This window comes from Pteronotus mesoamericanus, unplaced genomic scaffold, assembly GCF_021234165.1.
Source record: "Pteronotus mesoamericanus isolate MK-2021 breed Mesoamerican mustached bat unplaced genomic scaffold, CSHL_Meso_final scaffold_21, whole genome shotgun sequence".
Taxonomy (NCBI): Eukaryota; Metazoa; Chordata; class Mammalia; order Chiroptera; family Mormoopidae; genus Pteronotus; species Pteronotus mesoamericanus.
In genome coordinates this window covers 4,978,934-5,002,689 of record NW_026555310.1, presented here as the reverse complement: position 1 = coordinate 5,002,689, position 23,756 = coordinate 4,978,934, and the positions used below count along the sequence as shown (strand labels likewise).

General features: G+C 40.1%; 1 protein-coding gene across 1 annotated transcript; it reads left to right on the top strand.

Annotated features, from left to right (window-relative positions):
• Nucleotides 1-2,323: 2,323 nt before the first annotated feature.
• Nucleotides 2,324-23,171, top strand: TMBIM6 (transmembrane BAX inhibitor motif containing 6). Its single transcript, XM_054591135.1, has 10 exons — nucleotides 2,324-2,398; nucleotides 11,639-11,726; nucleotides 12,128-12,236; nucleotides 15,431-15,551; nucleotides 17,240-17,288; nucleotides 17,395-17,492; nucleotides 17,696-17,775; nucleotides 18,240-18,340; nucleotides 19,979-20,054; nucleotides 21,171-23,171. The coding sequence occupies exons 2-10, from the start codon at nucleotides 11,671-11,673 to the stop codon at nucleotides 21,192-21,194; spliced, it is 714 nt and encodes a 237-aa protein (XP_054447110.1). The 5' UTR covers nucleotides 2,324-2,398; nucleotides 11,639-11,670; the 3' UTR covers nucleotides 21,195-23,171.
• Nucleotides 23,172-23,756: the final 585 nt, after the last annotated feature.

Below are 23,756 nucleotides of genomic sequence, written 5' to 3'. Positions count from 1 at the left end.
AAAGCATAGAGAATAATAAATGCCCCAAGTGCCCATTGCTTAAAATTAACAAATGTGAAGATTTCACAACTTAAAAAAAATCCTCACCTGAAGATATATTTATTGATTTTAGAGAGAGAGGCAAGGAAGGGGGTGGGAGGAGAGAAACATTGATATCAGACAGAAACATCTATTTTTTGGCCTCCTATACACCCCCACCAGGGATCAACCCACAACCTTTCAGCGTGTGGAACAATGCTCCAACCGTCTGAGCCACCAGGCCAAGGCAAGATTTCATAACTTTTGCTTTAGCTAATCTCTCATAAAAATAGGACATTATAAATATGTTGAAGCATCCTTTCCCTAACCTCATTCCCCTCCACCATCCTCCTCAAATGCATCTATTGTCATAAATTTAATGTTTATACAATCCGAGTTCTTCAAAACCTTTTTTATGTACATATTAATAATATATATTATTGTTCTGGGTGTTAATTTATATTTATGTCAATTGCACCATATTGCATGTAACAATATGTAATTTGTTTTCATTTAGATTGTGTTCAAGATGTGCCTTGTGCCCTGGCAGGTGGCTCAGTTGGTTGGGGTGTCCTTCCGAACTCCAAAGAAGTTACAGGTTTGTCCTGACTGGTGCAGCTCAGTTAGTTGAGCGTAGTCCCTCAAAGCAAAAAGGTTACCGGTTTGATTTACGTTCTGGGTTGAGGCAAGCGATTAATGTTTTCTCTCACATCAGTATTTCTCTCCCTCTCTTGGTCCCTCTCTTCCCCTCTCTCTAAAAATAAACGTCTTAAAAAAAGGTTTGGATTTGATTCGCAGTCACGGCACACTCTTAGATTGAAGGTTTGATCCCCGTCGCGGCGCACACGGGAGGCAATCGATTGATATTTCTCTCTCACATAGATGTTTCTCTCTGTCTCTGTCCCTCTCTCTCTTTTCCTCTCAAAAAAAAAAAAAAAAAGTCAATAAATATACCTATGGGTAAGGATTAAAAAAAAGATATATCCGTGTTGATACATAAAAATCTATTAAATTTGTTGTAGCAGCTCTATGGTTTTTCATTGTATAAATCTGTTTCTTAACCTTTCTTTTATTATCTTCCCCAGGGAGAAAATATACTTAATTTCAAGTTCTTAAATGAATCACAATTTTAATTTCTCCCAACAAGAGAAATTAAAAGCTAAGGAATAGGTTTTTGTTGAATAGAAATCAATTTTGGAGGGTCACTACTGCAAACTACATCTAAAATTTTCGGCACCTCTAAAAATCAATTTTCACCCCTTTAGGGGTGACATTGCCCCTGTTGAGAATGCATGGTATAAATATATCATGTTTCTAATTTTTTATTTAAAAAAATGCTGCAACAAACAGCTTTGGGTATATTTGCATACGTATGTATGAAAATACATACCTATAAATTATAAGGGTATGTTCATTTCAACCTTGCTAGGTCTTGTTAAATTGCTATGCAAAGTGTTTATGCTAGTTTTTCATTACACCAATGGTGTGTGATTTCCTGTTTTTCCACGTCCTCACCTATACTAGAGTTGTCAGACTTTTTCATTTTCAATCATGTGTGAAATGCTTTAAAGATGTTTCAATTTGCATTTTTCTAATTACTAGTGAGAATTTTTGCATGTTTATTGGCCATTTGGGTTTTCTCTTAGTGAGTTGCCTATTTATATACCCTTTGTCCATATGTATGTTGACTTTGATCTCTTTCTTATTGGTTTGTAGAAAGAACACTGTTTCAGTTATCTATGAGACTCCAAAGTTGATGACATAAAACCACCACCATTTTATTAGGCCCGTGAATTCAAAGATGCTCTGAAGCTTAAGCTCCACTAGATTCACGACAAATTGGCTTGTGAGAAGAGCTTTTCTGTGTTTTTTAACCTCTTTCCTTTTTTAACGTTTCATAAAAAGCCTGGGACATTTAATAAAATCCCGGGACATTATAGCGCCATTTGGGACTGTACATAGCGCTATCCCTTCACGCGTCATAGGGGTTCCATTATTTGGCCAGACCTGTGTGTTGGGTGGGGTCTGCCCTCTTCTCCACATTCTCCACTAGAAGGAGCTTTGTACAGCAGTCCTTTTTTTACTATAGGGGAAGAAAGCTGAGACCTTTTCTATGATTCCGGCTGGTGGCCAGGAACTTGATTGACAAAGACATTAGCGAATGGCTCTGAAGTAAGCCGGCGAAGTTTATGCACGTCCAGTCAAATAAAGGGCAGAAGTGCAGCCAACGACCAATGAGGGCTGGCCTTAAAATAAATTTGGGGCGGGGTTTCCTTGGAAGGGCGGACTCAGAATAAAGAGTCTGAAGCGGAGCCTGGAAGCGTCAGAAGCACATCCGGTGTTCGAAGAGCTTTGTGGCTCAGGAGAGGCGGGTCAGAAGGTACGTTTGAAACTAGAATTGCGCAAGGTGGCAGTGAAGAATGAGAGGGGGTTAATTACTTATTGTCCGAACGAGAATGGGCATAGTTCCCGTTTTCGGACAGACTGGACCCCGTGGGAAAAGCCCCTTTTCTGCGACTGGACTCCGGAGGGCTGGGCGGGGAGGGGAAACGAGGAACTGGTATCGCGCATGCGCAACTATACAGGAAAGGGGGGGCGGGGGCGAGTCAGCCGAGTGTTGGGGGGCGTCCAGGCGCCCGCTCTTCGCCGGAGCGGTACCGAAAACCCTTTTTAGCCTCTTCTCCCCCTTATTCTCAAGTCTGCGTCCCTTTTGTTCCGCCGAGAGTAGACGCAGTGGCTCCTTGGCCCAGGCCCGTCTGGAATTTAGGGCACGTCCCCCACCCCTTCCTTCCGAGGGGAATGAAAGCGAAACTTCACGGGTTTATGGTCACCTCAGCTCGACCCGACCGATCACTGCTCCGCCAAGGGGCCTCTGTGTGAGTGGCTGGGGTTGGTTCTCGGAAGGGGCCTCGTCAGGCAGGCCGCCCTGTCTCGGCAGGGCGGGTGATGTCACACTCTGTAACACGCAAGGATCCTTAGTTACGTGCGAGCAAACAGCAGAAGCGGTTAAGTGTGGAGAGACGGGGCTTGGCTTGACTTTCCAGCGTTACAGGGCAGCCTGGCACTGGTCTGATTGGTTACCTTCGGACAGGTGAGGTGGCTAGGCTTTATTTAGCCCTGAACCTTGTGGGCGACTTTCTCAGAGTCTGATTAGGAAAGGCGGCGGCATTGGGCGTTGTGTTTTTTCTGGAACCTGCTTGCTGGAGCTCTGGTATTTTTGTGTATAAAGTGTGGAATTGCTACCCCGTGCCAGTCCGGGTTGCGTTGCCCAATCCAAACAAGGACAGAAACCTTTCTGAACTTGAGACTCTTCTAGCAATAGTTAACTTAAGAGTGTGTAACCCAGTAGAAGAGCTGACTGTGCTTGAAACACAAAGATTTTTAAGGTTAAAGGTTAATAGAGAATAGGCTTTTCTAGTTACTTATTGATATTTATTTCTATTTTATCTTTTGGTAGAATGTGTAGTTTAAGAAATCAGTTCAAGACAGGTTTTTGCAGTCGCACAACCACATTTCTTACGGCTTTTGCGAACACGCTTACTTCTGTAATTATTAGATTTACTCTCTTTGATTTTTTTCATTCCTCTTTGTGGAATGTTTTTTCTTCTGGCTTAAAGTACTGTGTCGACATTTAGATTCTCTGCAATTTTCCGTCAGTAGGGACAGAATGGTTGAACTCTTGAGAAATGCAGTTTGTAATTTAGATTCAGAGTTTCCTTCTTAAATTATTCATCTTGTTGTGGAAACACGGCTTAGTACCCACCCTCTTTCTTTCCTTCTCTACTTTTAATCTGACTGAAGCTTTGTTCTCCTGAATAATTGGAAAGATAAAATTAATTCATATAGTCAGCATTTCTGTATTTTTTCCTTTTATGGATATAGTTCATGTTTATTGTAGAAATGCTAAAAAATATAGGAAAGTGTAATAGGAATCAGCCTATGTTAATTTTAAAAAAAGATTTCTCTTGATCAATGGCTGGAACTGTCTTAATGAAAACCTGCTTTTCTACTGTAGGGTGTACCATTAGAAAGCGTACCAGGCTTAAGAGGTCAGAAGAAGCCTAACCTGGTTCTGGCTCTGCTTTTTACATATTTTTAACTTCTGACGTTGGTCTAGTCAGTACTAATGTCCATTTAGCACTTTAGAATAATTCACAGAGATTTTCTTATTGGCATTCACTAAGCTTGGTAGAGCAGGTATTAGTTATCCTTATCTTACAGATGAGGAAGCCTACAGGACCATAGGTAAAATGATTTTCCCAAAGTTATATGTTAGAAAATAGCAGGACTTGTGATTCTAAATCCAGTACTTGTATCACTATTACACTGCCCTTTTGAACTTACTTAAAAAATTTTTTTTATTTATTTTTAGAGAAGGGGAAAGGAGGGAGAAAGAAGGAGAGTAACATCAATGTGTGGTTGCCTCTTGAGCGCCCCCCGCTGGGGAACTGGCCTGCAACTCAGGCATGTGTCCTGACTGGGAATTGAACCAGTAACCCTTGGGTATGCATGCTGGCACTCAGTCCACTGAGCTACACCAACCAGGGCTGAACTTTCTTTTTTTAATCTTTAAAGTGGGACTAAACATTCTTGTTCTTCCCTCATCTATTGGCGTTGAAGATGAAAGGGGATAATGTATATAAAAGCACTTTGAAAGTTGTAAAATTTATATAAATGTGGTCAGTGGTATTATAGAAGATACTACTGATGGCCTGAAGAGTTTCACTTTATTTCATGAACTACCACAAGACTATTAATCTCTTCTGGGAAAACACTGAATATTCCCTTGATGCTCAATCTTCTAAATTATCTTTTGCTACTTTGATTTGGTTGTAGAAGCTGTTAGAAATGTCTTCCACTTAACTGTATTTTGTTCCCCCCGAGTTTCTAATCAGATTTCATGGAATAGTTTTTATGCACATTTTTGTTTTCCTAAGACATTCAAACCAAGGAGAGGACTGTCGAGGTTGGCTTTTAGAAAGAGTTAGGTCTCAAGTTAGGTCTCCCTCTGAGCCAGCTGGGGAATGTTGATTTGAGGGTATAATGGTTTTGGGTTTTTTTTAAAATTTAATCTTCATTGTATTTTTTTTTCCCTCTACCATTTAGTTAGTCCCCTTATACTCCCCTGCCTCTGAGGTTATAACATTCTTGATCAGATAGATAATGGGATCTGTATTTGCTCTGGACACTCCTGGTTGTGCTTAATTGTGGGGGCAGCAAGCTGATTCATATACAGGCTCTGCTCTGAATGTGCTTAAAGCCAAATGTGTGAGAGGAGTTTTGTTACAATTAACCGGAATCTAAAACAATTCAAAAAAGATCTTCAGGGGTGAGGATTGTGTGGATGTACAGTTTGTCCTAATCTATACCTACATTTGGGCTAAGTATGGTGCTAATTGGGGAGAGATGACTGGTTTGTATTGCAAGATGATTCTGTATTTAGGACATTGGGGCCGCCTTATGATTCAGTGTCTGTCAAACAGTTGTGGTCAGAGAGAGATTCTGTAGTGTTGGAATTTGGTACAAAAAATAATATATTGAAGGCAATAGGCATTTCAATCTGCAGGTACTGGTTTGGTTCTGAGGTAGTCCCCTAGAGAGAGAGTGTTCATTCAGTGTTTGCTAATCTGGGGATTTTGGTCCAAGTTGTAGGGGCGGAGGGGAGCAGCTGAGACATGTATGGTTCAGATCTAGAGCAATCAAAGTCCAGACCTAGTTGAAGTGGAATTTCTTAAAGCAAATAGACCAACTATGAATAGTCAAAGCATCAAGCTGTAATGACCATTTACTTCATCAAAATTTCTACCACATCAGGTTATCACTTAGTTGTTATTAGGCTGTCTCAAAATGCCTATGACCATGTGGGACAGGAGGTATAGTATAAATGTGCCAGAAGAGGGGCATGTCATTTAAAGAAAAGTCATTTTAACCAGTGATAAGATTTATCCAGTTTCTTTACATTCCAGTTTATAACTTTCTTTGACTCCCTCCTGCCCTCCATATAATTTAATTTCTCATTTGGGTAAATATTAAACCTTCAAGATATATAGCTAACTGTGAGTTAATGGTTGAATAATATTTTTTAAAGTAATTGACAGGACATATGTAAATTAGGCCTGTGATAAATGTCTTCTAAAACTAGCCTTTAAAAGGAATAAGGATATGCTGAGAACTTGAGGGTAATGAGTACAGTCAAATCTTAGTTCTCAAACATTTCGGTCCTTGACCAAGTTGTTCATGGAAAAAATGTCCTGCCTGTCTAACAAAACTTCGGGTCTTGATTCTCTACCTGACAACCCTTTCATTGCTCATACCTGTATGATCAGTCACATGTCTCTCAGGTGACAAAAAAAGAATTGGCCTGGCTGGTGTGGCTCAGTGGGTTGAGTGCCCACTGCAAACCAAAGGGTCGCCAGTTCGATTCCCGGTCTAGATGCTGTGCCTGGGTTGCAGTCCAGGCCCCCAGTAGGGGGCATGCGAGAGGCAACCACACATTTCACGTTTCTCTCTCTCCCTTCTCCCTCTCTAAAAAATAAATAAATAAAATCTTAAGAAAAAAAGGGAGATTCATTTTTCAAATAAATCACTCCTTGAACAGTTTTCCAGAATGAATTTTTAACTACTGAGGTTCCACTATATTTACTTCAGTAACAGTAATGGTTAACATACTGAGCCAGTCTTGTGTATGAAGTACTATTTCAAGCATTTTATTTATATTATCTCACTTAATCCTCAACCATATGAAGTAGGTAATACACAGGGTCTGACACAAATAATGCCCCTTTTTTATTACAAAATCTTTTATTACAAAATCATAAGCATGTAATTCTGTAACAATATCACACTCAAGCTCACCATATGACATTTTAGGTGAAATGTTCAAATTAAAACTATAAATTATTACACCCATATTACCCTACCAACAACACTCTAAGTAAGCATACTTCTGAACCCTGTATATTTCTCTTTTGCAAATGAGGTAACTGAAGCACAGTGAGGTTAAGTGCCAGAAATTTGTTGTGTGTCATATAGCTAAGGAAATAATGGCCAGGATTCAAGTGCAGCAGCTCATGCTTTTAACTACTATGCTTAAGGACATGGCTATACAGATTCTGGAAACTATTCAGTAGGAAGAACTGAAAAATTATAAACAGTCCCACCTTCACCCCACCCCCTTTTTTAAAAACTACATGGGATATATTTTTTTCTCTTTTAAGTATCAGGTCCCTTGGGAGAGATCAGAATTCAAGATGGTCACATTATTACAGGGGGAATGGAGAACCATAACTCACAAAGTAAATGTTTAATTAAACGCGTGAGCAATGTTTCTTGAACTTGCTGGTTTAATGTTAAATTGTATGCACTTCAGGCAGCTGTCGTCCTAGCTCCAGCAGTCAGCAGACTTTTATTTTTCAAAGGCAAGGAATTTTTTTTTTTAATGCATGATTGTTTCTGTTTTGCACAGCTTTCTTTTTATACTTAAAAAAAAATATTTCTTTATTCTTCAAGAGAGGGGACAGGAGGGAGAAAGAGAGAGAGAAACATCGATTGGTTGCCTCTCGTTTGCATCCCAATCTGGGGACCAGGGCCACAACTCAGGCATGCGCCCTGACTGAAATTGAATTGTGATCTTTCACTTTGCAGGACAATGCCCAACAAACTGAGCCACATTGGCCAGGGCTGTTCTGCATAGCTTTTGACCATGTTTCATAAGCACTGTATCTAATAGGGGTTGCAATAAGATTGCAGAGAATATTTTTAACTTAAGGCCTGGCCCTTTACGATAATCTTTTCATTTTAGGACAAGGGTAAAGAAAATAATAGAACAAAACAATGGATTTAACAAGACACTAGATAGACATAGATGTTCATTGATAAAAATACCTGTTTCCTCATACATAGTTGTTAATGCTCGGCATGGCAATAGAGTGGAGTTATTAATCAAGGACCTATCTTTTATATTTGAAGAATATTCTTCCTTCAAGTTTAATAGACCAAAGCAAATGGGTCCGACATTTATCAAAGTTGTCTCTTTTGAGGAAGGCTGGTAAGCATTGACTTCCTGTCCCCTAGAGACATCTAGGCAACTACAAACCTTTGCTTTAGTTTTCACTTCGATTAATGTTGGATTTTGATTGGTGAATACACACTTTGCTATCTGTACAAATTTCTTACATTTGTGTTTCATTTCTTGATTAAAGCTGTGTAAAGTAGGAGGGATTTTGAAGGGAGAATTTCTTTGTTTCCCTTAAGTTTTTCCCCCCCTTGGTAAAGCTCTGCACTGAGTTTGTTTTGTTTTGGGTTTTTTTTGGGGGGGGGGGAGGCAGTGGCTCTGGCAGAGGAGGCTGACCTGGGGAATAGTGACACTTCCAACAGCTTTAGCAGTGTATGCATGACAAATTTTGACAGATTCTGACAAGTTTGGGAATTCCTGCTCTCCTAAGGATGAAGGCTTAAAAGGAGGCTCTGGACCAAATTAAAGGAAATTTGGTTATGATTAACACCTGAACATTTACTTGTCATTTATAAATGCAACATAGGCAAATTTCCCATGAGTCCAGGACACACTGTCCTCATTGTATTCTGTGTACATAATCCCACCTCCCTGTTTTATAATTAGTTGAATATAGGATTTCTAGATTTCTATACAAGTTGGGATCAGGGTAAGGCAGACCAGTGCTGGTATCAGTTTTATAATGGGCTTAGATGTACATTGGGACTGCTGTATTAAAGAACTTGGAGCAACAAGTAGTGTACTTGTTTTCCTAATTGTGGTAAAATATATATAACAAAATTTTAATATTTTACTATTTTAATATACTTTATTTTTTTAAATAAAGATTTTCATTAACTGTAGTGTCCTCTGGATGTTAACTGAGTTACTTGGTTAATGGTTTTAAATACTCTTCCTGAGACTGAGAATACTTTTGGTAAGAACACTTTTTTTAACTCATTATTTATCTGCACCTTAGTTCTTATCTGGTTCAGATCTAGAACAAATTATCATGTTTTCTTGACTCTAAGACCAACTTTTTCCCCTCATATTTTAGTATTTTGGAAAATATGTGATATATACATCATGCCATCTTAAATCTGTATACTGTATTGCATTTCTTTTCCCCCCTTAAAGCTGTTAAAATTGCTGTGTATCTTTGCATAGCTACAGTACATTTTTAAAAGAAATTTATTGACTGATTTTAGAGAGAGAAAAAACATTCCACTTAGGCATTCATTGGTTGATTCCTATATGGGCTCTGACCGGGAATCCGCGACCTTGACTTATTGGGACGACACTCTAACCAACTGAGCTACCTCGCCAGGGCGGTAGTTACATTTTTCACTTAAATGTTAAAATAGGTAGTAATGTTGGAAACCTAGTTTTATTTTATTTCTATTTTATGGTTTTTAAACTACAAGCCACTATTAAGTCATGAAAAAATTCCTATTCCACACCTCCCTCCTTACCCTCACAAACTTGGATGATTTTTCCATTAGCAATTGTAAGAGAGCCCTGGAAAGAGGCAGTCAGTACCCCCTAGGAAATGTCAAAGAGTGAACTGGGACAGAGGAGTTTCTGCCATTCTCCCCTTCTAAATTTCTACTTAGTGGGGCCTGGTTACAGAGTGTTGCTCCTTTCTGACTAACAATCCCCTAGATATTTTTTAACTTTTTTAACTCTTAAAATTGGAAACAAGAGATACTTTAGCATTGTTGTGAATACTTTGGAGAAACTTGACTCTGAAGGTTGCTTCAGTACTGTTGCAAGTTCTGTCTAGGGAAGTCATTAGGGGTGTTAATGGAAGCCTTGAACAAAGATACTTTCCAGGTGCTTGATTCTGCCGTCCTGTAAGTGTGCTCTCGAGAGGATGTATTCATCATGGTTATGGAAGGCTGTGGCCGGCAGCGCAACAGCCTGCAATAATTGCACCATCTAGAGCCCTGAGACTTAGAGATGAGAGCGTCAGCGTTTAGTACGTTCTGCAGCTTCTTACCATAGCCATTCTTAAGAACAGAACTAACGAAAGAATTGAGGTGAGTGGGAATGGTGAGAAAGGAAAGAGGAAATCAGAGATAGCAAGCCAGCCATTTTAATTGTTTCATTTATGAGAGAGCCTCTCGAAACAAGTGGTAAAATTTTGAACTCTTAAGAATGGTATCTTTCCACTGGCCCAGGGTCCCTCAGGAAATTGGTTTGCTTGCCCAGATGAATTTTCCTGAGTATTAGGTTAAGTGATGATTAGAATGGGTATGAGTGGTTTTAGTCCTCTCCTTCCCCTCCCTTTTTTGGTAAATTTGAATAAGATTGGGTCTAATAAGAATCTGGAAGATTTATATTTAGCAAAGATGAAAGCTCTTGATTAGATTTCTAGTTTTCTAGATTGAGCATGTTTGTTTAGGATTGCATGTGAGATAGGGGAGGGAGCAAAACTTGAGGTATTGATGAGTAATGGGACCTCGGTATAGTTTAGTTTTAGTTTGTTTTTTTTAAATGCCCGTTGGGACTGTTGGCTGAAGATCTGAATAAGGTCTGTACATCAGATGATAGCATTGTATCAATGTTAATTTCCTGATTTTGATCATCATTTTTAGGATATACACATTAAAGTATTTATAGGTAAGGGGCATTGTATCTGCATGGCAAAAAGATATATGCATTTTTTAAGTCTATATATTGCTATAGAGAGAGAGGGGATAAAGTAAATATAGTGAAATAGTAATATTTAGTCTGGGTGCAGGTTATACAGCAATTCCTTGTGCTACACCAAGTCTTTTGTAGGAAGGGTTCTGAAATGACGTTAAAAAATTCTTTTTATACACTTTTCCTTTTCATGGAGGTAGGAACTTTCTTTAAAATTGTGAATCCCTTTTTTAGTTCAGTTCTAAAATGCATTTGATAGAAAGCTACATAAATGTTTTTAAATTGCAGGTCCTAGTGCAGACCTTTATAGTTTTTCTTTCCTTTTGTAAAAAGATTTTATTTATCTTTAGAGAGGGGAAAGGGAGGAAGAAAGAGAGGGAAAGAAACATCAGTGTGTGGTTGCCTCTCGCGCGTTCCCCACTGGGGACCTGGCCCGCAACCCACGCATGTGCCCTGGCTGGGAATCAAACTGTTGACCCTCTGGTTGGCAGGCTGGCAATCAATCCACTGAGCCACACAAGCCAGGGAATTTTTTTTCCTTTTTCTTTTTCTTTTTTTTAAATCTTTGAAGTTCTTTACTGTTGCTGAGGGAGTTCTCTAGCAACTTGAAACAATGACATAAAATTGCTTTATGTTCCAGTGACTGGGTTCCTTTAACTAGATTGCTAATGAGAATTTCTCAGAGAAAATGGTCTTTTAAAGGGGCAAATCACCTTCTGAAAGAAAAGAAATCAGATTCTATTAATGAAGTACCTTGGGGAGAGGTAGATAGGTCATTTCCTCTGTCCCCTTTAAAATGGTTGATTATGATTACAAATATTCTAGAAGGAAATATATAAAAATAAAAATAATTGTGTTAGAACAATTGGATTTTAAGTACTTTCATTTTTCCAAACTTGTATTTTTTTGTAAGAAAATTGTTATTTTGTCTGAACTTGCATCTTTAAAATAACCTTTCTTCTTTTATTTTTTATTCTACAGTGCTGAGGCTGTGTCCCACAGACTCTGGCATCATGAACGTATTTGATCGGAAGATCAACTTTGATGTGCTCTTAAAATTTTCCCATATGTAAGTGTGTTGACCTTCACTGCAGTTTCTTACTGCTTTTCCTTTCATATCTGGCTTTTCTTTTTCTAGTTTATTAACTTTCGTATATATAGACCAACATGGACTTAGCTAGAATTCTGAGGATATGATAAGCACACCCAGATTCTAAGGGATGCTTTGTGATCACTGGAAAGTCATTTAATTATGTTAGTTTCCGTATTGATTGCTCATAATTGTGGGGTTTTGGCTCTTCCCCAGCATTTAATATTCTCTTAGTTAACCTATGTTCAAAACATTCCTTTTTTAATTGTAATATAACTTTCATGTATTGCCTGGGAAGAAGAGAAGGAAATGATTTCTTAGCTTAGAGATGAGATTGGATTGGTCACAGTGTGATGGCTATTCTTAACATTCTTTTCTAGAACCCCCTCAACACAGCAGCACCTGAAGAAAGTCTATGCCAGTTTTGCCCTGTGTATGTTTGTGGCAGCTGCAGGGGCCTTTGTCCATGTAGTCACTCATTTCATTCAGGTAAGAGAAATGTTTTCAAGTTGCTATTGTACAAATTATAATTGGAAGAAACTAGCTCAGCAGGGTGGTATAAGCCTATGCCTCTTCTTAATCCTTTTCAGTAGTTTGGCATCTGAACTCAGCCAAAGCCAGCCAGTAAATACTAAGGACATGTAGAGCCATTTAAATTTTCTGGAGACTCTGCTCTCTCTAGATACGGAAATGTTTAGCTTCAGAATGTCTTAACCCTGACATTGAATGATGTGTTGCTGGTGTTCTCCACTATTGCCTTTTTATCTTTTCCTCCTTTTTCTCTTTTTTGTGTGAATGACTGTGGAATACGTGGATACAGAACACTGTGTAATTAATTATCAGGAGGGGCAGGGTTGAGACCTTTAAGGATTTGACCCATTTTATTCTCTGATACACTTATATCTGCATGGTTAAGTGAAAAACCCTTTAATAACCCATTTTCCTGTGTTGAGGGAGCGTTTGGGTTTGGTTAGCAGGAACAGAAGGGAGAGTTGTGGAGTAATCAGTAAGTTTGAAGTTTCACTAGCGAAGACTTGTCACTGTTGAGTGTCCTTTTTAGTGTAAGGACAAGGGTGTGCCCATGTTGGCATTGGCACTGCTGAGAACTGTCCCTGTGCTCAGGCATTTCTTTGCAGGAGTTGTGCGAAAAATTACTCTAGATACTCAAAGGATAGGACTTTGATCCTTTGATTTTAAGACTGACTGATTTTTAGAGAGAGGGAGAGGGAGGAATATCAGTGTATTGAGAGAGATACACCGGTCGGTCAGATCAGTTGCCTCTCACACACCCACCAACTGGGGACCCGGCTTACAACCCAGGCACGTGCCCTTGACTGGGGCTCTTGCTGGTGACCTTTTGGTTCGCAGTCTGGTGTTCAACCCATTAAGCCATATCAGCCAGGGCAATCCCTTGAGTTCAGACTAAAACATATTCTACCTTTTAGGCAAAAGTGGCCCTTTTAAGTAATGTAAAATAAAGTCATCCTCATTATTGGTGGATTTTGTATACCTACTCAGTAAAATTTTTTTGTAACCCTAAAATCAGTACTCTTGCAGACATTTGCAGTTGTACCCAGAGCAGCAGAAGAATCTGAGTTGCCCATCCCACCCATGTTCCAGCCGATACTGAACAAGGCAACACAGCACCTTATTTCAAGCTCTCAAACTATAAACAATAGTCCTACTTACAGTCTGTTAGTGCTACTTTTTTTTGCATTTTTCTTGATAATTTTGCTGTTTAAAATGGCTCCAAGCATAGAGCTTACATGTTCTTAGTGTTCCTAATTGTGAGAAGAGTGATTTGCCTTATGGAGAAAATGTGTATTAGATAAACTTTGTTCTGGCGTGAGTTCTGGTGCTGTGACTGTGAGCTCAGTGTTAATGAATTGACAGTATATTTCAAAGGTTATGTATTGATCAGTTAATGCAAATGTTGTGACTGGGGGTTCGCAAGAACCTAATATTTTATTTCCCACAGGAGCAGTTGTTCAGTTTTCACTAATTCATTGTTCATACTGACTATATAAAGTAACTACTGTGAAAATCAAGAATGAAATATACCCCCTTTTTTTAAAGATTTTATTTATTTTTAGAGAGAGGGGAAGGTAGGGAGAAAGAGAGGGGGAGATACATTGATACATTGATCAGTTGCCTCTCACACGGCTCCCAACTGGCTTGCAACCGAGGCATGTGCCCCAAGTGGGAATCAAACCAGTGACCTTTCAGTTTGCAGGCTGGCACTCGGATCCCCTGCACCAAACCAGCCACGGCTGGAATATACCTTTAAAGGAAGGAGGGAACTTTTGTGTCTTCATATGTCCTTAATGGTTTCTTTCTTTTTAAATGTCTATAGCTTTTTCCCACTTGCTTTATAAGAAAAGAACTTGTTTTCTTTCAAAGCTGAGGCATGTTCATTGTAGAGAATTCAGATAACAGACTAATGATAAGTAGATATAAAACTCTATAATCCCATCACCCAGAAATAACTGCATATGTTTTGATACTTACCCTATGCCTCAGTCCTTTCAGGCTGCTATAGCAGAATACTATAGAGTGGGTGGCTTAAACCAGGGGTCCCAACACCTAGGCTGGTGTGAGCTTTGCTTCTTGTCACCCCACCCCCCCATCAGTCCACAGTAGTTCACCTGAGCTTCCCTCCCTGACCCCACCGTCTTCCATGAAACCAGTCTCTGGTGCCAAAAAGGTTGGGGACCACTGGCTTAAAGAACAAAGTATTGTGTTTTTTTTTTGTTTTTTGTTTTTTAAATATTATTTATTTGTTTTTTAGAGAGGGGGAAGGGAGGGAGAACGAGAGGGAGAGAAACATCAATGTGAGAGAGAAACATCAATCAGGTGCCTCTCACATGCACCCCAACCAGGAACCAAACTCGCACCCCAGGCATGTGCCCTGACTGGAAATTGGATCCATGACCTTTTGATTTGTGGGATGATGCACAACCAACTACCAGCTGAGCCACACCAGTCCAGGCAACAACAAACTTTTCTTAAGAGTTTTCGAAGCTGGGAAGTCCAAGATCAAAGCGCCAGCAGATTTGTTGTATGTGAAGGTCCACTTCCTGTTTTGTAAACAGCCGTTTTCTTGCTGTGTCCTCACATGGTGGAAGGGACAAGGGAGCCCTCAGGATCCCCTTTTTATGAGGGCACTGGTCCCTTCCCTAAAGCTTCCATCCTTGTGATATAATCACCTTCCAAAGACCCTTCCTCTAAATACCATCATATTGGGAGATAGGATTTAAACGTGAATTTAGGATGAGGGACATAAACATTTCATCCCTAGCACCCTCTCTGAGTCTTTGTATGTGTGTACGTATTTGTGTATATTTTAAAGTGATCAAAAAGGGGTCATTTCTACTTGTCCTACAGATTGGAATGTATTTTCAGTACTTGTCACTTCAGTTCAGTTTTTGGTATTTCTTGGGCAAGACTCCTGGTTTGACTAGGGTAGTTGTGGTTGATGGACTACCCAGGTCAGAACAGCCTCCAGCATCCTCCATGCTCCTAACCCTGTGCGTTAAGGCTTTTGGTTTCTGTCTTCAGCCCACAGTGCCTTTTCTACTGCCTCCAGGTCAGAAGCAAATACTAGGAAGTTCAGATGACTATTTGAATCTGATAAAGTCTGCATAATAAATTTGATAACTTGAGTTATGATCTGAATCTGACAGGCTGGCCTGCTCTCCGCCCTGGGCTCCCTGGGATTGATGATTTGGCTGAACGCAACACCTCATAGCCATGAGACCGAGCAAAAAAGACTGGGACTTCTTGTTGGATTTGCTTTCCTTACAGGTATGTTAAGGGATTAGACTAATTTGGGAGGTTGGCGGGGTGAAGACTGTATTTTTTAGTATCGCTTTAGACTAGGCTCTGAGATTTATATTTATTCTGATTTATCCCCACTGGTACACTTACTATCCAACCTTATATTTTAATGTATTTTGCCTTGTACTGCTTTCTTATTTTGTGTAGGTGCATCTTGCTTCCCCATACAGAGGGTAAGCTTTTTGTGACTGGTGATTATTTTTGTATCCAAAAATAAGCATTTGTGTGCTTGAATGAATGAGGTCTAAGAGCTTAGGTAGCATAAGTTGTTAATGGTAGACATGGGACTAAGTGCAAGGCCTAAGAACCTGACTTAGTTGGACTCACACTGGCAACTATTGTAGAAGCGTCCATCTGTTCTGAACCTTACATACAATTAATTAAAGCCATACATTGAAATACATCACACAGGGCCTTTTGTTGATTCTCAAGAAAAGAATGAAAAGCACAGCACTTCTACAACAGTGTCTACAATATCCAAGATCTGGAAACAGCCCAAGTGCCCATCAGTACATGAGTAGATGAAAAAGCTGTGGTACATTTACACAATGGACTACTATATGACTTTAGAAAAGAAGGAAATCTTACCTTTTGCAACAGCATGGGTGGACCTGTGCTAAGTGAAATAAGGCAGGCAGAGAAGGACGAATACTATATGATCTCACTTATATGTGGAATCTAATGAACAAAACAGAAACAGATATGGATACATGTGGTGGGGGGAGCTGGATGAAAGAAGGTGAAGGGATTAGCAAAAAAACATTTATGTGTGCTGCATACACACAGACAACAGTGTGGTGATGGCCAGTGGGGGGCGGGGGCAGTGCGCGCGGCAACGGTGGGGGGAGTATGAGAGCGTCTGTAATGGTATCAACAATAAAAATAAAGTTTTTTTTTTAAAGCGCTTCTAGAATTACCATTAAGGGAAACCAGACTAAAGTTACACAATAAAAATACTTGCAAAGCAACATATGAGTTAGTACAGCTCATTCTGAATGAGTCTAATCTATACCATGTTGAAGAGATTGTAGAAAGGCGAGGATTTAGAGATTAAGATTTTTAGATCAGGGAGAGCTAGTTTTTGAAGGCATTAGAGATTAGAGGGCAGAATCAAGGAGAAAGGAGAGTAACCAAAGTGGAGGAAATGTTGGAGCCGGAACAGGCTGCTGCTGTGCCCCGCCTTGGGCACATGTCCACCTGCAGAACTGGTCTGGCCTTCTTTGCCTAAAGAGGGTCAGTCCTGCATGACCATGAGATTGCTGGCCACGTGGGTCTGCTTTACTCTTAATCCTTTTTTTCTAATTCCTGATCAGGCCCACATTGCATCACGCCTCTTCAGAGTAATGATTTACCTCAAAATGTTAGACATGCCCTTGTCATTTTTCCTAGTCTCTATTCCTTATGGGGGTCATTAATGATTTTCGACTAAGAGGACAATTTTGCAGCTCTGTATAAATAAATAACTTAGTAAAGTTGGAGTTCTGTTGAAAACAAGGAGAATGGAGAGAAAGATTTAATTACTTTAGTCCACATGGTTTTTGGTGTTTTTTTTTAGGAGCATAGGTATGTCTGTGCTATTAACGATCAGCTTTTGATCAAGGGTTCTCTTCAAGAATTGATGGTAGTAATGTGTTCTGGGGCTTTTTGTTTTCTAGGAGTTGGCCTGGGCCCTGCTCTGGAGTTGTGTGTTGACATCAACCCCAGGTAACTGTTTTAGTAGAGTCTTAAGTCTTTGTATCTTTACAAAAGTACCTTCTAAATATAGACTGTATTACTGTAGCCCTCAGTCTAATGGTCTTTTCCTTAACAGCATCCTTCCCACTGCCTTCATAGGCACAGCCATGATCTTCACCTGCTTCACCCTGAGTGCACTCTATGCCAGGCGCCGTAGTTACCTCTTTTTGGGAGGTAAGTGTTGGACTGGAAAGCAAGGAGAGGGTCTCCACTCTAGGCAGGATTCTTACTAGGACTATTCTCCCACACCCCAGCTTCTTGTGGCAATTGAGTTGAAATAGAAAGCCTTCATTTTGGGGGGGAACACAAGGAATGGCTTTAGCAGATTGTTTTCCTTTACTTTGGCTCTCAAGATGGCTTTTTGTCACCTGTTCTAGGTGTCTTGATGTCAGCCATGAGCCTGATGGTGTTGTCTTCCCTGGGGAATCTGTTCTTTGGATCCATTTGGCTTTTCCAGGTGAGACTTTACATATAACTTTCCAGCGGCCATTTGCCTCACACTTCTTTTTCTTGCTTAATCCTGAAACAAGATAGACCAAGACCCCTCCAGAATGCTGCTTGTTGTTAAGAAGTGCTCTTGAAGCTGCCCCACCAATCCTCCTAGGATGGAGCGTTCTGTGGGTGGAAGTTTAGACTAAAGGAGAAGATGGTTTGTTCATAGATCATTTTTCTAGGGCCAGTCCAACAGCAGCTCCTTGTTAAAATGATTGAATCTCTTCCAGTGACAAAAAAAATAACCAAATTAGTGTAGAATTGTGCTGACAGAAGGAGGTCTTCACCATAGGCTTCAGTTCCCATGAATGTTAATGTCAGTGGGGTTAGCATCTCATGTACTTTCAAGTGGCCAAGAGCCAGAAAGAAGTATGGCTTTTTTGTGTATGGTGTCTACCATATAGTAACCTCATGTCATTCTTTTGTTAGGCAAACCTGTACTTGGGGCTGTTGCTCATGTGTGGCTTTGTCCTTTTTGATACTCAACTCATTATTGAAAAGGCTGAAAATGGAGATAAGGATTATATCTGGTGAGTGTGAAAACTGGTCTTTAATAAGAATGAAGGGTGAGGTTTACTCCTCCATTCTGTGGCTCTTAATCCCAGGGACAATCCGTTGCCTGACCCACCTTTCTGTCCACATTGGTAGGGGTAAGACTAGCTCAGGTAGCACTAGCCAAACTTAATGTATTCTTTACATTACATTTTACTTTGGGGGTGTGTGTGGAAGAATACCCATGGTTTTGGAACCAGGCACCAAATAACATACCTTCAATTCCTGAAAGACATCAGATTTTTAAATATTGAACTACTAATATGTATTTAAATACCATTGTTGTTGGAGTTTTTCTTGTTTTTGCCATGTATAATGCGCTCCCATGTTTTTGGCCCAGACTTTCAGGAAAAAAATCTTTTGTCTTAATTTTTCAATTCTATTATTTATTTATATTTGGATACTTGTTTTTTTGTATTATCAAGGAATTTTAGCATTTATTTTTGAACATATTATGGTACAAGAAATTTTATGTAACAAATAATTACAAAACATAAGAACAGATACAAGGTATTTCAGATACTACCCATGTATAATGTACATCCTTATTTTTCCTCAAAAATTTGGCCAAAAAAGTACACATTATACACGGAAAAATGTGGTATCCATGCTTTTCATAGTGGTTACCTGTAGGCAAAGGAGAAAGAAGAGAACTTTTCACCTTTTATTCTTTATACCTTTGTATTCTTTAAGTCTTTAACAGTGAGAAGATATATATAGATATAATAGATATATATTTATATATATAGATATATATAGATATCTATATATATAACTTTTAAAATATACATATTTTTTCATGTTGAAATCCTCTCAAAGTTAGTGGTAAGTGGGTCAGGCAGGGTTCAGAGTTGGGCCTCTGCAGAATCTAAAGCCCAATTTCTCTTTTCTCTGTGCTAGTGGGTTGGCCAAAAAGTTCATTTAGTTTTTTTCATACAGCTAAGCCAACAATGCTTAGTTGGCTTTTCGTTTGAAACAGTTTTGTTAGATTGTATTGTGACAGCTGTCATATCAGCATGCATTAAAAAAAAAAAAAAACTTATCAAAATTGGCGCATTTTTGTGCAGCTGTTTTAATATTGAAGGTGGAAGAAAATACGCAACATTTGCGGTGTATTATGCTTTTTTATTTCAAGAAAGGTAAAAATGGAACTGAAATCCAAAAATATATTTGCAGTGTATGGAGAAGGTGCTGTGACTGATTGAACATGTCAGAAGTGGTTTGTGAAGTTTCTTGATACTATTGATGTTTTGGCCAAATAATTCTTTGCTGTGGAGCTGTCTTATGCATTGGAAGATGTTTAGCAGCACCCCGGTCTCTTACTTACTAGAAGCCAATAGCAGGAGAGAGCCAACATACTCAAAACATCCAAATCAATAAAGTTATTGGTGAAAATGAAAAATGTGTCTTTTATTTTGTGGAAAAAAACGTAACCGACTTTTTGGTCAACCCAACACATGGTTTCATTGAGTTGAAAGGATTTCAGACACAATTTTACTTCCTTAGTTGGTGGTAGAGTGTTGGTGAAGTCAGCTCATGGGGTGGGAGTTTTATGTTTTACATTTTTGTGTAAAGGAAAGTAGGAAGTGCAATTTGTAATCTGGTTCTCTTTTCAGGCACTGCATTGACCTCTTCTTAGATTTCGTTAATCTCTTCAGAAAACTGATGATGATCCTGGCTTTGAATGAGAAGGTTAGTCAGCCCACTACCTGAAGATGGGAGAATAGCTCCTGAGCTCAACATTCGTGTATACTTCAGATTTGAAAACTTGCTTACACACTGTGTAGGTGCAGGGTTATATAAGGCATTGAGTAAGAAGTAAACAAGAAATCCTAAGCTGATGGAGAAAAAGGAACAAGTAAAAATAGTCCTTTTTTTAACTAATCCTGAATATTAGTACCAAAGGGAAAAGAGCTTTAGGGGCAGCAAACAGTCTGCTATATGAAGAATTTAAAGGCTCTAAAGATAGTTATGATTCAGAAAAGGATATTTTAGAAGATTTGTATAATATTGGCAACCAGCTTTTGTAAATACATTTCAGAAGAAAACCAATTTATCCATTTGTTAGTCTTAATTTCTTTCCAGTGAAGCATTCCATATATGGTTAGTGAGTGTTAAACGTAGACTGCTCCAGCAGCAGGGGAGCAGACAAGCCCACCAGCTGTTCTCACAATCCTTGCTATGGAATAAGGCACAGTGCAGTGGTAGAAGCAGGTGACTAGGTGGTTCTGGTGGTTCTCTGGTCTGTGCCACAGTTAGCACCAAACGGGTGTCCCAGTTTCTGTCAAAGCAACTCAACTTTCATTTGTTAAATATACTGGGTTTCCACCTAAGATTGAATGAAGAATTCCCCTGGACTAGAATATTTCTGAATGTCGGTTTATGCACAGGAGTTACGCTTCCTTCTGAGGCCTGATGGAAAGTTGGTGGTCTTTGCCTTCGTGGTGACCTTTTGTTTAGTTCTTTCGGGGTAGACCGCCAGGCGGACGCCTGCACTGGCTGGGGTGTGAGCTGCAGTGTTGTGTGTAGCCAAGGGTGGTCAGGCAGCCAACCTGCATACTTTTGGAGTGGGAGTGGGAGCGGCTGCTTAGAGTTTATTCTCAAGTCTGTCAGCAACCTGGGGGGCCACCAGTGGAAGAAGGTTAAGATTCAGTTCCTGCTGCACTAAAGGAGCAGTTCTCATTCCCGCTTATTGTCCTGATCCCTTCCTGTCCCTAATCAAAGGCAGCCAGGTGTTGGCACACTTAAGAGTTTTAGCTTGAATGTCTGATGGCAAAAATTAATTGGGTAATTTTTCTCCATTTCCAGGACCAGAAGAAAGAGAAGAAGTGAGGTGACCATCCAGCCTTTTCCCAGTTTGGCTTCCTCTCCCTCCGCCCTCTCATTTTCTCTCTGCACACATTACATGTGGCGTGATCTCTGATAATGAAAAGTATCAGAAAAGCTTTTGTACTTTGTGGTTTTCTCTATTTTGAATTTTTTGATCAAAAAACTGATTAGCAGAATATAGTTTGGAGTTTGGCTTCGTATTCCTGGAGTTCTCCCCCACTTCCTTTTCTGTCATCCTATCCCTTGCTTCTTCCTCCGCTTAGGCAGCCAGTCCATCGTGATGAGGAGTGGAACCCGCAGAGGGACACAGCTCCAGGAGTCCGCTTTCCGGCCAGGCTGTACCAGGCGGATCTGAACTGTTGGGTAGAGTCACCTCAGCCCTTCCTCCCTCAGCACTGTTTGGTTGGCGCACAGTTCCTGTGGGACTGGGCAGTGTGTTTTCCTTTGGAAAGAAGTTTGCTTGGCCCTGTTGTTATTCAGGCTCATTATATCTGAGCTTCTGTCAACCCCTGCAAAGAAAATGAAGAGCCTGTTCTGGTGGATGCTTTGCTGCTTCTAAGCTTCCTAAGTTGCTGCTAGCCTGGCAAGCTCACCTTTCTGCCTTGCCGTCACAAAAGGAATGTGGATTTGTAGGTGTTCTCTTTCCAGCTCTTTCCTATCTCTTGTCTGACCCTCAGGGAGCCTGCCTGCCTTCCATCCCTGGGGCAGGAGGATTTCAGCCCAAAGGGAAGACTAATTCTTGTCATCACTTAAAAAAAGACTGATGATGCATGGCAAGGTAGAGCCTAGAATTCCTAAATTTCCCCAGGTCTTTATTTTATTTTGTATTGCTTATCACCTTAGTTACTGAGTGGCCCCTGCCAGGTGGCTGTGATTAAAGATCCCAGGAGAGGAAGAACAGGGGAAAAGAATGGTTGAGCCTCTGAGGGTAATTGTAACTAATCCTGCCAGACAAACCTTGATAAGGACTTGTTGGGACAAAATCTCCTCTACTGTGTGGTTCTTTGTTCACATCAACAGAATGGGGCTGTGATGGCTTGCATTTTTGTTATCTTCCATCTGGTAATGTCCCTCCTGATAATAGGTATTGTCAAGCCAGAAATTTGGGGCAGGAGAGAGATGTCTATTTTACACGTGCGTTTTAGGTTTTGGCTCTATACCTGTTTTCTGTAACTCTGCAGCCATCCTGGCAGGGCCCAGGTGACCAAGATACTTAATTCCCTGCAGCTTTGTGGTTGCACATGGAGGGAGGGCGGTACCAGTGGGGATCACCAGCTCCTTTCCTGTGGGCTGCACAGTCAGCTGGCGCAGATGGATGGCCCTTGGGAGCAGTTGTGGCTCTGGCTACTCACGGGGCTTCAGTGTAAGAGAGACTGAGCTTTATTGGAAATACAGAAAGCTTATTGCCAGTAGGACACCATTTTTGGCTGTGGATGTTCACACCCATTACATGGTTTGACCCAGTGACTACTTGTTTGCAGTACACCATCCCATGAAAAGATTTGTTCGCGGGCTGTGTGTATTTCTGGAGTGGCGTGCCTCCACAGAGGATGCTGCCCTCTGAGCTGCTGTTTCCAGTCTCTGGCTTGTAAACTTAATAGAAAGACTTCCTTCCCACTAACCCCCTCATAACAACTCCATAAATTTGTTGATTCTTTGCTAACCCTTAGAATCCAAGTTATATCTCTTGAAGCCAAACTCCACCTCTTGTGCTTTTTTTGCTTGGGTTAAAGGAGTTTTTCTTTAGAAACAGTGCCAAGAATGACGTATAAAAAAAAACTACTTTTAAAGAAAATGTCTAACAGGTTTTTAAAACAGTAATCACTGTAATTATCACTTTCTTTTCTAGTTCCTTGCTTTTCAGCTCAGGCTGCATTCTCTAACATACTGTGAAGACAAAGGTGTTTTTGATCAGAAATATATGAAACCTACATAGTCTTAATTTGTAAAAAAATAAATAAATAAAGTTCCTTAACCTTTCCTGGTGTTAACGTGTTTTGAATTCAAGGCCATAGCTGAACATGGTGGGGCTTGGAGGATTTAATAATGGGAGCTGAGTGGAGCGAGATTTTTTTTTTTCTAGGTGTGAATAGAAAGAAACAAGTACCCCCACGTAGGCACCCATTCTGTAGCTGCAACTTGCTACAAAGTTTGGGAATTTTTTCTGTCCAGTAAACAGCCCGGGCCTTTTTCTGGTCTCCCCCTTCCCAGCCTTTATTGCAGGTGGTTTGTGGTAACAGCATGTTGTAGTTGGTTCCCACGTATAGGCAAGCTCTGGAATTTGGGGATGTGTAATGGATAAAAGGCATAACCCACTCATTCTGTGAGTACTTTTGGTCACCATTGTGGCCAGGGTCTATTCTATGTGCTAGGGATCATTAGTGAAAAACATCCTTTCCTTGTTTATATATGAGATTATAAATCGAAGTTTGGATTACAGGCTGGTTATTCCGTTTTGGCATGTTTGCCCTCTGGTTGTCGTGTTCATTGTAGCCACAGAGCTTCCTGTTAGGATTTGACTGTTAACTGCTACCTGACTGGTTCATCTAGGTTACTGCCAGTTGA

Bases quoted from the DNA above. Each gene is read 5' to 3' on its own strand.
- TMBIM6 (XM_054591135.1), top strand. From the start codon at position 11,671: ATGAACGTATTTGATCGGAAGATCAACTTTGATGTGCTCTTAAAATTT. The intron at 17,493-17,695 runs GTAAGTGTTGGA...CACCTGTTCTAG, and splicing joins TAGTTACCTCTTTTTGGGAG to GTGTCTTGATGTCAGCCATG. The intron at 20,055-21,170 runs GTTAGTCAGCCC...CTCCATTTCCAG, and splicing joins TCCTGGCTTTGAATGAGAAG to GACCAGAAGAAAGAGAAGAA.